At 33.8% G+C, this 18,319-nt stretch overlaps 1 protein-coding gene across 1 annotated transcript; it reads right to left on the minus strand.

Moving 5' to 3' along the window:
- Positions 1–512: 512 nt before the first annotated feature.
- LOC104742138 (WAT1-related protein At1g43650-like) lies at positions 513–4,650 on the minus strand. Its single transcript, XM_010463108.3, has 7 exons — positions 4,374–4,650; positions 4,175–4,237; positions 3,948–4,064; positions 2,978–3,209; positions 1,295–1,453; positions 1,042–1,193; positions 513–919 (listed from the first exon to the last, which is right to left on the minus strand). The coding sequence occupies exons 1-7, from the start codon at positions 4,547–4,549 to the stop codon at positions 787–789; spliced, it is 1,032 nt and encodes a 343-aa protein (XP_010461410.1). The 5' UTR covers positions 4,550–4,650; the 3' UTR covers positions 513–786.
- Positions 4,651–18,319: the final 13,669 nt, after the last annotated feature.

The raw sequence follows: 18,319 nt of genomic DNA on the forward strand, positions 1-18,319 counted from the left end.
AGTCACCACGACACAACCAACAATTACCTACCATATAAAATGTCTTATTTTTGGAGGACACCATATCTTCTAGACAAAAGACTGTAAAAACTTAAGATTTGGGCCACACACTTAGGAGACAGAACATGTCGTCATATCTTGTTGTAACATGAAATATTATTTTATTATCTATCAAAAATTTTAATTTACGCTGCCATCTATTTAAAATATCTTTTTTTATTACTCTCCAGATAATTAAAGCATGTGAAATCTTGAATATCTAATTTAACGATAAAAATTTTAAATATCATTATTCCTAGTTAAAATGTTGGGAGAATTTGGACCAAGACTGTCGAACGAGACAAATTGCCATATATATGTGTTAGATTAGGGTATGTTATGAGCTTCAAACTCAAAACCAATTGACTATGAGTAAATTGGTCCTAACCTTTTTATATATTACTTAAGTCTCGTCACATCTTTGAACGTGGGATCTTTCTCCACATTATATGACTCAAGCTCAACACAACACATTACCATAAGAGTGTATCATTTTCCCACATATTATTCGATTTTCAACTTCTGTGTTAATTTCTGAATGATTACAAGGCTCTAGTGAGCTCATAAACCCAAATGGTAACAATACATTTTTAGTTAAAACATTACATTTGAGTAAAAAAGGAAAAAGAAAAAACTCCACATCTATATACATGCATGCGGACATTATTAATGTGATAAGGCCTAAGAGGAACAACGATAACTTCCAAAGTGAACATGTATCCAAAGTCCAAAATTGAAGTGTTGTAACTAGACGATGGTCACTTCTTCTTTAATCTCTATTTGGCTTTGCTTTTCACTATATATTTGTATTTCCTCTTCTTTAGTTTTACCCCACAGACCAAGGTATAGTCCACACACCAACAACACTCCCCCACCCACACTGCATCATTTATATAAACAAAAAACATTCTTAATTAACATCAGATTCTAATCACATATACATATATGTAGAATATAGTATGAAAATATTTATGATGTATAATATACATATAAACAACAAACCTTCCAAGGTATAATGTTTCCTTGAAAAGGAAAGATGAGACGATGCAGGTAATGATGAGAGCTAAAGGAGTGTAGAGTGCAGTGAATACTGGCCCTTTCTTTTCTATTGCCCATACTTGTAACCAGTATGTGAGCCCAGTCACCATAATTCCCTATTTAATTTTGTTTTATCATTCTTTCAATAATCAGAAAGAGATATTTCATATATTTAAAATAAAATTTAGCGATTTAAGATGCGATTAGGTTAACGTACACAATAAGCCATTGAGAGAAGAGGTAATCCGAATTCGATCTTCCAAACTGATGGATCTCTGTTCACCGCGACTGCCCAAACTGCGGTTTGTATGCAACTGAAAAAGCATTGAAGTGCTACCAGCCGTAACTTTGCTGGGTATTCCTTCATAACCTTGCTCTAACAACACAATCAATCAAAGTTGTTAAAGAGATGTACGTATTATATGTGAAATATACAATGTTATATCATATAAAAAAATACATATTTCATTGTAATGATGGTAGACTAAATCAAATTTCACATAAACATATGAGTAGTAGTCTCAATGGACATATACTTGATGTCATACCTATCTCACGTCTAAAAATAGTGGTGTACTTGTTTTTAGTGCTTCAGTACAATGAACATAAGTTGTTAATATTTTAGCAGCTTATTATGATAAGTAATTTGTGTTTTGACTCGAATTTCTTTTATCCAATATAGACGTAGACTGGTTCCAAATAATTTCCAAACCGAACAAGACAATATTATAGTCAGGGCCGTGCCTATGGGTAAGAAAAAAGGCATTTGCCTCATGCCCCAAAATATATAGTTTTTGTATGTATTTTTGGAATCTCAATTCTGGAAAATATGATGTATCATTATGGTTTGAAGAGTCTTTTTATTTCCTAAATGTATGACTCATTTAAATATATTTATTTATAAAAATATACAAAAAGGAAAACAAAACCTTAAATTGTGAAAGACCGAGTAAGGTCGTGAAACAGAAGGAAAAAAGAATAAGAGAAATTGGTAAAATAGTTTATTGAGAAAGAAGAACGATTATGTTTAAGGTTTTTTTAGATATATTTTTTTTTTCAAAAATTTATATTTTTGAATTTTTGATATTTATTTTATTATACTTTTGAATTTTAATATTTATTTATTTTTTCATAAAATATATTAAAAGAACTTCTAATATTAAGTTCGCCTTAAGTCCGGAGAGACCTGGACACGGCAGTGATTATAGTCCATTACTGCATTACCAACGATTATGAATGAGTAGAAACGACTAGTCCTTTTCAGATCATCATGGTGAAGGTCCAATTACGTAACATCGGATTGTTTAAGTGAAATATTTCAAAGTATGATATCTCACAAAATTTTGTTTTAAATAAATCTAATCTAAATTTATGTGTCCGTTCAAAAACAGCTTAAAATTTGGATATATTCTTAACACAAAGTATCTCACAGTATATAACAAAGAAAAAAGAAGGTGAGCTTATAGAAAATATGTATTTTTCCTAATACCCAATATATATATATATATATTCTCATATATATTCCATATATATATATATATTCTCATATATATATACATTAAAAATAATTAAAAATTTTGCGTGATAACACACACACAAAAAACAAAAAAAAACAAAAAACAAAAAAAAACAGGATTTCTAGGGGTTTGGTAGCAAAATCATTTAGGGTTTTGGCATGGAATTTCCTTAGTTAACGACAAAAACACTCACACACAGACAATAAATGTTGCTATTCAATGTGTATTTGTGTAATACATATCATAATAGTGTTTTCTAAGGGAAACAGTAATGAGATAAACAAATTAATAAATAGACGAAACAAAAGAGCAATGATTAAAAAATTAGGATGGGCAACTAGTGAATGTGATGAAAGTGATTGAGTGATGAGTGAGTGGCATACCTGCATGATAATCCACAAACACCAGCAAGTATTGGCAGCGAGCATTGTCATTGATCCTTTTATAGAATTTTTGGTTGATGTAACAGTGCCGTTTGGTATGGTGTTGCTATTATAGTGGTTGATCAAACTTGGCCCTTTCACAAAAGCGAACACTAATGCGCCCAGCATTCCAACTATCGAACCAATGACTTTGGCCACTCCATGTGACTTCTTAAACGTCACCGTCTCTAATCTTTTCATATGAATTATATATATAAATTCAGGTTAGATCATCAGTGCCCACAAAGTCAACTTTAGATAGTTCAGATACTTTAGCAAATTATCGTCTGAATTCTAATTATAATTTCAGATAAATATATTGATTCTATATAGTTTCCTTGACCTGCATGGTTTGTTCCACACTTACACTATATTAAAAAATGTAGATGATTCAAAACTAGTAAAGATATAATTAGCTTTCTCTACCCGCGCGTTGCTAAATTATATATTTTTAATCCTCTTTCTTTCTCTTTTGAGTCAAAACTCAACTCATAATAGTGTATTTGTGGTTTTCTCCTGCTTACTTTTTTGTTATTGTCATACAGAATTTACTTTTACACAAAGCAAAATAACAACTTGGTTATTTTATACTTGCATAAAATAAACCATCTTTTAACATAACCAGTTATATTATATTCTTGTTCACATTTGTAATAATTGCCATATGTTAAATGAAATTAAATAATATGGGTTATGATATATGCTTTACGAATATAAAAAGAAACAATATAAATAGATTAAAGTGATTTTATTTGAGTTGATTTTTTTAACCGATTCTTTAGCTTTTCATCAGATATTATATTAAAATTTTAAAAAAGTAATATGCCCTCTGACCCCCATTAAAAATAAAATAAAATAAAAAGAATACAATCTTTCGAGCAACTCGGGGCTTACATGAATTAAAGAAAGACGATTATCGTAATAATAGTACCTGAACAGGAGAGCCAAGACGAAAGTGATCGAGGGGATCGCGTTGGTGGTGGCTGCCGCGAAAGTGGCGGTGGTGTTGTCAATGGCCACATAGTAGAGGTTAAGACTCGACGTAAGTCTAGTGTTTTACAACAATATAGATCAATTTTGTTAGACATTTAGTTAATAACTTGAGTCCATGGTAATAAAAATTTCCAATTTATAGAAATAGACACTAGTAATATATACCCGCATAAGGAGATAAAGAATATTTTGAGCAACAAGGCGAACGATAGAGGGGAGGACTTCGAGCTGCGAAACAACATACATAATATGAGAATATAAGATGTAGCTTAATGGTTTTCATACTTATGTTATCGTTGTGTCATCATGCGGATTCAAACTAGCATAATATGTGAATATAGAGAGAGTGATAAAAGAGAAGAACCTTTCAAGGAAGAATGCGAAAGGGGACAAGGTAATAGCTGCGAAGGCTTGTCTATAGAAAACGAAGACAAAAGGGTTGGTTCCTTGAGAGATGGCCACTTTTGAGAGCAATGGCATTCCTGCGTAGATGATCTGTACGAACACCATTGCCATGTTGGCTTTGTGCTTCATCATCATCGTGGAGTATAGTAATAGTGATATATGTTTTTGTTTTTTGTTCTTTTATGTGATGAAGCTCACGTTTGCTTCTCTCCCGCTATTTATGCATTTGTGTTGGTGGCCACTTTAAAGAGTTTCTCATCTTTTTGTTAGGTCACTATAGCAATACAGCTAATATGGACACGTGTACTTCCATTGAAAACATTACACAATCAAACAGCTTTCCACATATACGTTTTTGTTTGCTCCTCGAGATTTAGTGATTTGATCATCTCCTCATAAAATAGCACAAATTACTCTTTGTATCGGCGCATACATGACACAATATGTGATTTATCTATATATAGAGAAACATAAGTACTTTGCAACTTACTAGTGGTTTCATTTAATTCGACGTTGATATGATTGAGTTTTTAATCCACGTAATAACATCCCCAAGAACACGGTTAATTGTTAGTATAGTCTTATCAGGATCGAATTCACAAGATTTTGGTATTGGATTCTCCTGGTAAACAATTTTTCTATATTAAATTTTCAATAAACAAATTGCGGCTAATATATAAAAATTAGTTGGTTAACACTCTACGTAGCTCTTAACTTTTCTCATCCCTGCCATTTTTGCAATCTGTTCTTTTGTTTTTCTTCACATGTATATATCCCTACTCCTCTCCTTCTCCTCCTTCTTCACATCTATATATCCCTACTCCTCTCCCTCTAACCAAATGAGCTTCAAGATCAGACTATCTACTCTATAATTATAGCTAAAAGGAAAAGTTATTTACAGACTAAATTAGTACGGAATAACAAAATTAATAGTTTCTTCAAAAAAAAATTTAGTAATGTGAAGCAAGAAATTAATTAGAATTGTTAATAAAAACTCCTTCCTCTTTAATTAGCCATTAGCCAATGATTTTTTATTACTCAAATTAGTAATGTGAAGCAAGAAATTAATTAGACTTGTTAATAAAAACTCCTTCCTCTTATAAGTATGTAAATCGTTTTGATTCTGTTCTCGCCAACGCTGTCGTGTATTAATTATTTGGAAATATATATACTATAATAAAAAGTGAAAACTATTATACTTTCTTTCTAAAACTATTAGAATAAACCTGACCTTGCCATGAACATGAATGGATAGTTTATTATTAATACTTTAAAGAGAAGATAAAGCCGAAGATTCAGAGTGGCGAAACAGTGTAATGTCGCGACAAAAGAGAAAGCAAGAGCACGCAACTTCGCGTTGATAATTTACAATATGCATTTCTGCTGTTCAACTTTTTTTTTTCCCTGCTTACTAACTTTTAAAAAATTATTCATTTATTTATTTATTATACACTGTACAATTAGTTCGCATTTGCCTGAAAAAATATCGTAAACTTGATCATACTATTAAAAATATTGTACACATTTATAATTTATTTGTTGTTTGCCGAAATAAGTAGGGATAATTTATATAAAAAAATATAAAGTAACGGTGTGAATATATATATATATATATATATGTATGCTATTGAAAAATTTTCCGTCAAACAAAAATATAAAATAACAGTGTGAATATATATATATATTTTGGCAAGAAAATATGTTAAAATCCTAAAGTAAGAGGGGGGTTTTGCACCTAACATTTTAAAGGATTTGATAAAATTTTAATATTTTCGAATTTTGAAAGATTTTAAAGATTTTTAGGAGATTTGATTGTGTTTTATTTTTTTTTTACTTTTATTTTTAGAAAATGAAATGTGATTCTATGAGATTTTATTAGTAAACTTTGTGTGATTTAAAATATTTTACAACACAAAAGAAAGAAAGAAAATCTGTCTTTTATTTTGTGAAGTTGTAAAAGAAGACATAAATTTGTCCGAGATACCATCACACCACCACAGAGCCTAAACCATGCAAGAAAGAAAAATAAGCTTTAAGTGAAGAAGATGAGCAAAAGGAAGAAGAAGAAGGTGAAGGACACATGAGGAGAAGAAGGAACAAGTCAACAAGGAAGTTGGCTTAGTAGTTTTGTGTGTGTTGTAAGAAAAAATCAACGTGATCCTATATTTTAATAGTTCTTTATAGAAAATAACCAAAACAGAGTAAAGAGAAAGAGAAACAAACTTGAATGTGAGAAAAAAATAGAAACAAAGAGTTGATCTGCGGAGATTAGATTTGCCAGAGTTGCAGGAGTTGATCTACAGAGAAAGCTTACCGAAGAGATGGTGGTGGTTTTATGAATGTTTTTTTTCTGTTTTGTTTTTTAATGAAATCTTTTAAAATTCTACCTCAAATGGTATGATTTTGAGAGGAGTATTTTTTAACTAAAAACCAAAAAAAAAGTTTCTTAGAATCATTCAAAGTAGCATTTTAAAAGAAAGTTGTGATATTTTAAATAACAAGAGATTTAAAGTTGATTTTATAAACTATTGATTCAATAACAAGAGATTCTGAATTATTTTAAAGGATTTTATATAAATCTTAGTTGAATAACATAGGATTTAATAAGATTTTTTAAAATTCTTAATACTTTAAAATCTTTTAAAATGTTAGGTTCAATACCCCCTCTAAATATTAAATCATACCTCCTAAAACTATACCCTAAATATAAAATAGAGAACCCAAATTTAAAAAAAAAATTAAAAAAAAATTAATATATTGTAATTGTGTAAAAGAGGGTAAAATGAAAATGTTAAAAAAGGTTATTTTTAAAAGGAGTATCTCAAATAGAGTATTTTAACAAATTCTTTTCAAACTTGAAACAACTCGGCCCGTTTTTTTTATATATCCTAATATCTAGTGATCACATATTCACTGGCAACCTACCCCCAATCAACAACAACAACGGATAACAAATAATTCAACTCCAATAATCAATAACAATTAAAAACATAACAAAATATCAATTCCAACAACAATCCAGAACATAACCAATCATAAAAACAGCAACCCTAGCATCTGTTCTAGACCACTAAGTTCCACTCTAGCAACCTAAAAAAGACACAGAGCAAACAACCGAACCTCTAGAACATCCTCCTCTTCATAGCCTTGATCCCACGATCACACTTTGCCTTTACCTGCACCAAAACACAAAAGATAGGCGTAAGTATTACCGGAAATACTTAATGAGACAATCTTTCCATATATTGGGCTATACATACAAGCAATAAGATCTCTCATGCTACAATCAACAAACAATAAAACAAACTAGGCAATGCACAAAGCAACATGACGTACCGGTTGCTGCAGAAGGGTGTCGACCGACACTGGTCATCAGGTGTCGACTGGTGTCGACCGACACCATGCTCGACATTCCCCAAATCCCTAACAGTGTTGACCGACACTCATCAAATCCTCAAGTCGTCCTCACGTTGGTGTCGACCGACACTGATGTTGAGCATCGATTTTCTTCGAACAGAACCTTCGAATCTCACCTCCAAGCTTCTCTTTTTCATCCCACACGATCCCAAGAACGAATCCAAGGCTCAGGAGCCACGAAAAACTCACAAACAACCAAAAGAAACAACCACACAACACACGTCACGGAAACATAGATCTTACCTTAGATAAGCCATGGTCATGTAATCATTTTAGCCAAACAACGAGATCTATGCCCCAACGACGAAGCTTGCACCACAACAACCTTTCCACCCCGTCCTTAGCCTTGAAATCCACAATCTCCAGGAAGAAAACTCACCCACAAGACAAAGGATCTCCCAAAAACCTCAAGAACAGTCTCTGGAAACTCTCTCTTTTTTTTCTCTTTCTAAAAGTGTGAAAACGGCTAAAATGACGAATGAAGTCGAATTCTTCCTTTTAAACTCGAGTTTAGGACTTACCCTAAATCAACCACGCGAACCAGATAATTAAAATCGAACCGACTATCCCATTCGCAATTGGTGTCGATCGACACCAACACTAGTGTCGATCGACACCCTCACCAAATTTCTAAAAATTTCGATCACGGGTATTACAAAACTTTGCCTCAATAAAGAAAAAAAAATCATCATCTAATTCTCAAAAAGTAAAGAAAAAAAGATAACCAAATAGATGAAAATATTACCTAAAAATACCAAACATTAATTGCAATTATACTTAGAAACCCCAATGAACTTTTGTCCCTATTCTTACTAAAAGAAAGAACAAAATAAAATATTAACATGCGACTAGAAATTTAGGATTTCTTCAAAAATAGGAACAATTTTTTTTGAATTTAGCAATAGGGTTTGCTTTGGTCTATATAAAGAATTTTTTTTGAATTTTGAAGTTTACATGAGTTACGATCTAATTCTTTGTACTACATTATAGTTTTGTTTATGATGAGGTTTGAATATACCAAATACCAAAGGTTTCAAGTGATATTTACTAAATGAGATGATGCTAGAGATTAAATCATTAATGTTATGATTGCAACAGTCATGGCTACAACACCGTTTTACATGTTCAGTCTTGTACATATGTACACATTGGGTACAATGACAGCTTAATGAACTTGGTTTTTTAAAATAATTGATTGAAAAGTATAATTCAAATAATATATAATTAATAATAGAAGAGTTGAATAACTAAACAACTCATTGTTTGAGTTTCAAATTCAAATAAACTAACTAAACTATAAACGATTTACATGCAAATCAAAATAAATAAATAAAAAAACTATTGATACAAATTTTATATCTATCATTTTTATTTTATCCGTTTACATCGGACCACAATTTTGCATTTTATAAGTTTTGAACTGATTCAATAAGTGTTATATATATATATATATATATATATCTTATTATATAAAGTTTGGTTTTCAAATTTAGTCATTAATGGTATCATGATATTTGTAAATCTATCGATAAGATTTTTGACACTTGTCAGAATAATAAAAGCTAATATTTTTGTATGAAAAACTTGGAAATTAATTATTAAAAATACTAATTTACATGTGTATATTTTATTTTATTTTAGCTTTTATTTGTCTTTAGAAAAGGAAAACGAAGAAATATAAATAATTTGTGAAACTTCTATTTTTAAATAATTTGTGATTTTATTGATATGTTATTTTTGATAGAAAAATTTAGCTATAATCAATTAAGAGAAATTGCATTAAATTAAAACTCAAATTGTTATAATGGAATAAATAGTTAAAATGTATTGAAAAGTACAAGAAGTGAGTTTCGAAACTGGTTTTTCTAATAGTTACCAAATATAAATTATGAATAATGCAAGTTACCATGATTCAAATATAATAGTAAATTTTAATATTGGTCAATAAGATTTTATTATTTGTTTTAAGATTAGGATAAATTATTTAATTTTTACTCTTCACCCTTTCATCGAAATTGTAATAATTTTCTGTATTTGCCTAAACAATTGTTTTGAGATGCTTATGTATTATGTAAATATTTTTTTATATCGATATATTTGATTTGCCGAAAAAAATTATTCAATTGTTAAAATAAAAATAACTAAAACAAATATTTTTTTAAAAAAACATGGGTTATTATTTACTATTTGAATAATATTATTAGTAAAAATATACATTTATTTCAAAATCTGGGTAGTTACATGGACCTGTTAACTAGTATATATATAAAAGATATGCCAACTAAAATATCCGATAAAGTGTTATATACTTTACCTCTAAACTTTGTTTTGATTCGTTTTTCTTTTGTAAAAAAATTAATAAATCATCAAATCATCTATATAATTAAAAAATATAGGCTATCCCGCATAATTGGAATTTTTTAAATGATTATTGATTGTTTAATATATGAAAAAAAAAATATCATGCTAGAATTTTCACATCGAATATGAAATAAGTTCTAGTATAAAAATATATGGAGATTTTCAAAAATATTCCTTTTCCTATGTCACTTCTTAAAATACATTTTTCATGTTGCCCATTTTTAAAAATACCCCTTTTCTATGTATAAAACAAATAAATTCTAAACCCTAAACTTCAAATACTAAAACTCTAATCCCTCAAAACTATATCTTAAATGTAAAATAGAAAACCAAACCTAAAAGAAAAATTCTAAAAATTAATTTAACATATTTTAATTGTGTAAAAGAGGGTAAAAATGAAAATGTTCAAAAAAAAGAGTATTTTTGAAAAAGAGAATTCCTAACAAATTCTCAAAAATATATGATTCACAAAAAAATTAGAAGACAAATGAAAAAAAATTAAAGATATGAAAATTTAGTTAATATGCATCACAAGTACTTATATTCAGCTTTATGTATTCCTTTAATTAAAATACCAAACTATATAGAATAAAATAAATCTTTAAAATATTTTAATTTGATTTTTAAAGAATATAATAAATTTGAATTAATTTATAATATATATATATATATATATATATATATCTAAATACTCTAATTTGATTTTTTTAAATACATGTAAAATATTTTACTTGATTAAAAATTATAACTTTGGTAATATTTTAATTTCATTAAAGAATAAAATAAAATTTAAGAGTGCGCAAGTCTTATAATAAAATGAACTATGATAGGCCGTTCGGTTATAAGATACGATATTTTTTTTTTTTTTTTTTTGTACATATCATCCATTATGTGACATTTCTCAAAATACTGATTATGGAAGTCCATAAACCATCGGGTGAAAGGTTTAATGTTTGTTTAGATATTATTCTTGTTCGTCAGTTATCTAGAGCTCTATCAAGCCATCTAAGAAGAACACTTCTCTGATTTAATAGTAATGTACTCGTGGCGCGTCAGCATATTTTTCCATCAATTAATGATAAATTCTGTTCCACTGTTATATTGGTTAGTTATACCATTTTCGTTGTAATCGATCACAAAAACAAAATCAAAAGTGATACAAAAAAAAAATCGAGTTTTTGTACCGCGCAATTTACCCGTTAGTTAATACCGTTTTGCTTTTAACTAATGTACGTATTGTTAACTACTTTTTGTACCCACTAAAAAGCTTATACCTCTTTATATCACCACTCGGATCAATATCTTTCGACACATGTTATACTATTTACGCTTTTCAACATGTAAAAGACACATGTGACAGAAAGAATGTAATGGTTCTAATGCAACGGTCGTTTCATCTTCAAGTAGGTGCCTAATCGATGGGAGACAAAACAATCAAGCACTGTTTTATAAATCTGTTGCGACAAATCAGAGCTTCAACACATCGTGTTGATATCAAATGAAGCAACGACAGTGGGAACTATTGATAATGCGTAATGTCGTTGCTACCAAGTATGTTGACCCTTCATGATTCTACTAATTCCAACACGTGTTGTATAAGTTTTTCAAAAAATTTATCGTTGTTTACAAAATGCAAAAGAGATATTTTATAGAATTCTTCGACTGTATGATATTTTGTAAATGAATAGCCATGATATATCTAAACGATTGGTGTGAGTGGGAATTAGATATAGTTTAATAGTTGGTTGGTTTAAAGTTTATACATTTGTCATAATTTAAAGATTTTCTACAACATATATGATGATGGATATAAGTTGCAAGATATAAGTTGCAATAATCTTCAAATTACCAATATCACCATTTCTAGGCTTAAGGTTACACCTTCTCAAATAACGTCTGTGTGTATTCGTAGCGTTTTTTGTGTGGACTATATGCAAAATCCGATTTACAATGTTTGCACAATGCTCTTTCTTCACTTTTTACACTTGCCATCTTTCTTAATAATAACTATAAAATCTGCCCACACATCTGAATATTGCATTCTCTTTTATCTTTGGTGATAACTGTCCTTTGTCACCATAATCATCAACATCATCGATCTCAATGGATCACTTTTTACGGAGCTTATATGCTTCAGTTCCATCAGACTACCTTCTCTTCCTCTGTGGTGTTGACTCCTCTTTGCCATCATCATCGTCAATCACAATGGATGACCTTTTATGAGGCTTAGATGCCTCAACTCCATTAGAGCTGCCTTCTCTTCCTTTGTGGTGGTGACTTTTCTTTGTTAACATCATCAGCGTCGTCAATTTCAATGAATATATAGCCTTTTACGACGTTTAGATGCGTTAGTTCCATTAAACGTTCTTTGCTTGTTTTCATTATTTGCATAATTAACGATTCTCTGAGATTAAAATCTATTGATCTAAGATCTCTAAAAATCATGTGTCTCCTAAAACGAAACACAAACTATTATTTTTTAAGTAACATGACTAAACATTAAATCATGTAGACACTAACTTAGTAACTTACCATTACAAATTTCTGGTTTTGGTTGAATGCCATGTTGGATTCCTACTTTTAACCTCTCTTAGGTTAGATCTCTCTTCTCGATATCTTATACTAGAATTTTGTGTCTCCTAGTAGGTCTCAATTAACCTTATGCGTTGTAATACTTAAGGTGTCAATCCAGTTAGGAAAGTTTACTATCACTCAAGATGCAATCAAGAAGTCACAAGTTAAGCCAATTCAAAGAGTGTTTTTATGTAATAATCCTAGAATGATCAAAATGCAAAACGGAAATGAGTCACAGAACTAGAAACGAGAATGCATGACAAGAAGCGAAAATGAATAAAAACATAAATGAGTCTAAGCATGAACTAAAAAGCAGGAAACGAAACAATTCCAGGAATGTAATAAAAATCAGAAAGAAAGAAGTCCTAAGGATGGGAGTAATTGACGTCGGTGGAGTATCCTAGTCTACAGAGTGTTTAACATGCCACAAGCAATCTATCCCTAGACAATGAACATCACTTCTTAGCTAATCCAATCTCTTGACAAAAGCTACTCAAACTCAACCACTTCCAAACCTAGCTCTCGCTAGAGAAACATGATCAAGCATGGCATGAAAAACAAGTTCATTCACATCAACAAACATCCTAGACAACTAATCTCTTAGGCTAGGAACGTAAGTCTCTGGCACTAGTTGGTCAGACATTTCATCAAACACCTTTTGGGTGTGGAAATGTCTCAAACCTAGTCCCAATTGATCAGAAAAAAACTAGTATTTCTTACTCTAGTCCAGAAGGGAATCATACAATCAACGCTTAAACACTCTACATCCTAAGATCCTCCACCTAATCTATCCCATCCTCAAGAACTAACGCACTACTCAGATCCAAAAATCATCATCAACAATACAAACTCAGAAAACATTGAAACAAGCATTCTTAGATAAGTAAAATGTGAAGAACAACTTTGTAGAAGGAATCAAATCAAAATACTGAATAAGTTCAAAGATCTCAGGATACAAAATCAGAGTACGTTTTTGGTGGCTAGGGAAACCTTACAAAAGAAAACGAGATAAAAACTAAGATGATGTCGCCAAGACTTAACAAAACGTATTTATAGTAAAGACATAAAATCCCTAAAACTTAAAACGACAAGATGAGGAGTCGGTTTGGGAATCTCCTGAAGCGTGTAAGATGGAACGTCTTCTTGACATGTGCGAATGAGTAATGGCTCGAGTGACTGATGGCGTTGGCTCGAGTGGAGTGATGGCGTTGGCTCGAGTGGAGTGACGTCGACTCGAACGGTAGTCGACTCGAACGGCACGACTGCGCGACTCGATCGGCACGACTGCGCGACTCGATCGGCACGACTGCACGACTCGATCGGCACGACTGCGCGACTCGATCGGCACGACTCCGAAGTCTCCTAAATCCTAAAATACTCCGAAGTCACGATGTATGCGAAGATAATGCAAGAACTACCTAAATATGCAAAGTGTACAAAAGAGACTAGAAATTTATGCAAAACAATTAGTTATCCTTACTAAATGCATGACAAAAACATGTTTAGCAGAGACAAAATATAGACATATCAACTCCCCCAAACTTATTCTCTGCTTTCCCTCAAGCAAACGATCAAGAACAAAGTATGGAGAAGAGGTGTGAAGATGGGGGTCTCAGAACCTAAACCATGCTGAATAGAGTAGTTAGAATCAAGGTCCTTGTTTTTAGTTCTATGATGCATGGTGAAGGAACTCTATTTAAAAACTTTAGACAAGCTCATCTCAACCTGAAACTATTCCGAACCTTAGTCTACACATGCCATCATTTCTATCATTCCCTTTAACATTCATTAACAAAGAACCATGAATCAAGCTATGCAATGTCATCGAACTCATTTGGCTGGGATGAAGCGGTAAAGACAAAAATTGGTCTTCTTTACAAGTGGTGTTAACAATATAGAACAGGGATCTCTCGCGAAAATGAGTTGAGATTAAGAGAAGGCTAAAGGTTGAAATCAACTGATACATACAAGAGCAGTGCCCCGTCTACCCAAAGGTCCCAAGAAAACTTAGCTCTAACTTTCTAACCCAGAAGTTGGTCCTATCTCTACCCCTCGTCGATATCTCTTCTAAAACCCATGCTCTCATTCTTTTAACTTAGCCTTAGGAGGAGTTTACTTCATTTCAATCTAGCGGATGGGAAACTTTTTTATCACTATGGTTCTCTTTCTTTTCTTCTTAGAATTTCAGACTTCTTAAGTGTTTTGCTTTCTCTTCCTTGTCTAAACTTTTCTTTCTATGCCCAGAACCAATAATTCTTTTACATTGCACAACCAACATCCTTTACTAGACTTGTAAACCTTGAAAACACATTCCCCCTCCTAAAGACTCTTTACCCATTATTTTTTCATTCTCTTTTCAGAACAAATCCAATCCCAAAACCCAAAATCGAGTTCTCACCTAGTCCTACTAGTCCGGATAGCGCGAACTAGAACTACACAGGATCCTACTCTTGTCGGCTAGAACCTAACACTTTCTAACAAGCTCAACTCGGAAAAGACCTCACACTCAAGAATACAATTGGCTTGAAAGAACAGTTGGTTAAGGGTGCGGGAAACTGTTCCAAACATGGGAATCAGCTATTTGGATTATTAAGGGTGGTAAAACGGAGAAAGAAAATTCAAGTATGTATGTGGTATCCATGAGTTCAACTTCAATGCATAACATGATAGTTGCAAGTCAGGATTAGGTTCAGGTAGATAGGGAATGATGTCAATTCAAAACAGGCTTCAATCAAGACTAGAATGCAAGTTCAGTCTTACATTTCAAGTTTAATCAACATGTATCAAAGAACTAATAACAAGGGCCTTGATCCTATCCTATTGAATTCAGCATGTTAACAAGGTTACAATCATCATCAACCCTTATGCTAAATGCAACATTCCTAAATGAACAACACTAGACTCAATCCTAATATGCAAATGCAAACTACATGAACACTCTGTTTTTGTGGAAATTTTTGAAATTTTTCAAATTTTTATGGCTTTTCTATGCAAATAGATGAATGCAGACTCAAACATGATATGATGCAAAAATTTGAAATAAGAATCACAGAAAACATCATCAGATACATCATCTCAAACCCTCCCCCAACTTAAATTACACAGTCTCCTGTGTAAAAAGAATTTGCAGGAGAATTTAAGAATCACAGCAGAAACAATGCACAAATGAAATGGTATATACAAGGGAAGGTCGGAGTACCTCAATAGTAGAAGAAGGAGTCGGAGCTCGCCCAAGGAGTTGGTGTGTGATACTGGCTCTGTCCTTCACGGTGTTCAGGATCCGCGGGAGTGGTCTCAGCTGGTTGGTCGACTTGTTGCTCAACCGCTTGCGTGTTCTGATAAGTGTTCGGCTGCTCGTCGCACTGCATGTCATCAACTCTAGATTCGCCATAGTCCGAGACTAACATTACCACTTCCGTAAGCTGGTAATCGCTTTGCTGCTCAACTTGTTGCTCAACCTCTTGCTCAGCTTGAGCTGCAGAACGACGCGCTGATCGACGACTTGAGGAGGCTCTTGAACCACGCGAACCGTGTCCCCTTCTCTCCCTAGATTCATGTGACGAGTGGCGTGAAGGGGCGGGAGTAGGCTGCCGCTGCCGTGACACATATGAAGATTGACGTGCTGGAGAGGGAATCGGAGAAGGTGTTCGCTCTAGGTTCTCGGAAGGGCGTGCTGACATTGGTCTGTTATCCTCGGGTATAGACCTAGGGACGGCGGTTGTGGAAGTCGAGCAGCTAAACATACGCACGAGTTTCTTGACAGTCTTGGAAAGGCTGGTGAGCGCCTTGTCTCTAGCTTTCCCCCATTGTTGAAGCTTGTTGAGGCGGTCATGAGCTGCTCTGACCCCTCTGGCCATTCTTGGTTCTGAGTACTCATCAAAGTGGAATTGCTCAGGGCGGTACTCAACTGCGTCGTCTTCCATCGGATCATCTCCTGCTTCCGCTACGTTGACGTGGTGCTCCTCAACATCAGAATTGTATAATGTCTCTGCAGGGGGAATGAACTCGATATGCTCACCGTTCAAGATCGTAGTCAAGTCGACGCAAGGGAGGAGTAGTCTCGAGGGACCGACCGCAGGATGCACAAACTTGTATAGCAATCATCCATTCCTCAAACCCCAGTCCAAAGTGCGTAGCTGCCGCAAGTTGTTTATGTCTATCCAGCGTGGTAGGTACGGCTCGGATTGTAGAGAAATTCCTGCAGCCTTAAGAAACCAAGTCACTATACCTCCCATGCACATTATTCCTGGAGTGTGGTTGTTGTTGAGTCTCGAGACCCAAGTCTTGTATGACATGATGTAGTTGAGAAGGTAGAGCGAGACGGAGGTGTTGGACATGTCGCCTTGCAGTGCGGTACAATCCATGGAAGTGAACGAGAGTCCCTTAAGTGCCAGATCGATCATCTCAAGCTCGCCATAAGTAATATATCCCTTAATCTCCTTGGAATAGAAGGCATTTGCGACGGCTTTCTGGAAGTAACGCAGCACCGGGCTTCTCAGGTTCGTCGCCTTTGTTTTTGATGTAGTAAATACTGGCGTGCTACCGATCGTTGCCCAGAGAGCAGTTATCTCATTCCTGTCAAACTGCGGCGTGGTTCCTGTTCCGCTGGGAAAACCGAATATCTCTTCGATGGCTCGAAATGTAAGATTGCAGAACTGGCCATGAACGCGGAAGGTAATATAGCCCAATCCTCCATCAGACATCATGCCTGGCTCATCCGCGTACCAGTGCATCTCCAAGGTGGAAAAGAACTGAATTGTCTCCTCTCTGTATCCATTCTTGGGGGTGTTCATAACTCGCTCCAGATGACATCGCCGAAACAAGTACTGAACATCCTCCCCAATCCCTAGCAGCTCCATCGTCTCAGGATGTGGATATCTGGTTCCACTGAACTCGCAATGTTGGAACAGCTCTTAGTACTCTTTGGGAGTCAGCTTCGTCTCATATTGTCGCCGTCGTACAGATTTCCTTGGCTCTTGTGCTGGATGCAACGCAGGTTCTTCCTGTTCCAAAACAAGTACTGAACATCCTCCCCAATCCCTAGCAGCTCCATCGTCTCAGGATGTGGATATCTGGTTCCACTGAACTCGCAATGTTGGAACAGCTCGTAGTACTCTTTGGGAGTCAGCTTCGTCTCATATTGTCGCCGTCGTACAGATTTCCTTGGCTCTTGTGCTGGACGCAACGCAGGTTCTTCCTGTTCGTAATCACTGCCTTGGTCTCCCGAGAGGGAAGCTCGTGCCGGTCTCTTCCCGCGACTCTTGCTCTTGGAGAGCGGTTTGTCTGGTCTGCTCGAACCCGCTGGTTGTTCTGAACCCCCAACAACCTCGTCAACCATGTTCTTCATTTTCATGAAACGCTTCGCCATGGATTCGGGGGATGAACGTTCTTCGACGACACAACCATATGCCTTTCGCATCTCGTGTATAAACTCAGTACTTTTTCTGTTTCGCTGAAATATGTAAACTCAAAGCTAACCGTTAATACGTTAGTGAGCGAATAATAAGAGCAATTAACAAACTTGATTGTTAGAATGCTAAGACAGGAGTGTAT

The sequence above is a fragment of the Camelina sativa genome, chromosome 14, assembly GCF_030686135.1.
Source record: "Camelina sativa cultivar CO46 ecotype springtype chromosome 14, ASM3068613v1".
Lineage (NCBI taxonomy): Eukaryota > Viridiplantae > Streptophyta > Magnoliopsida > Brassicales > Brassicaceae > Camelina > Camelina sativa.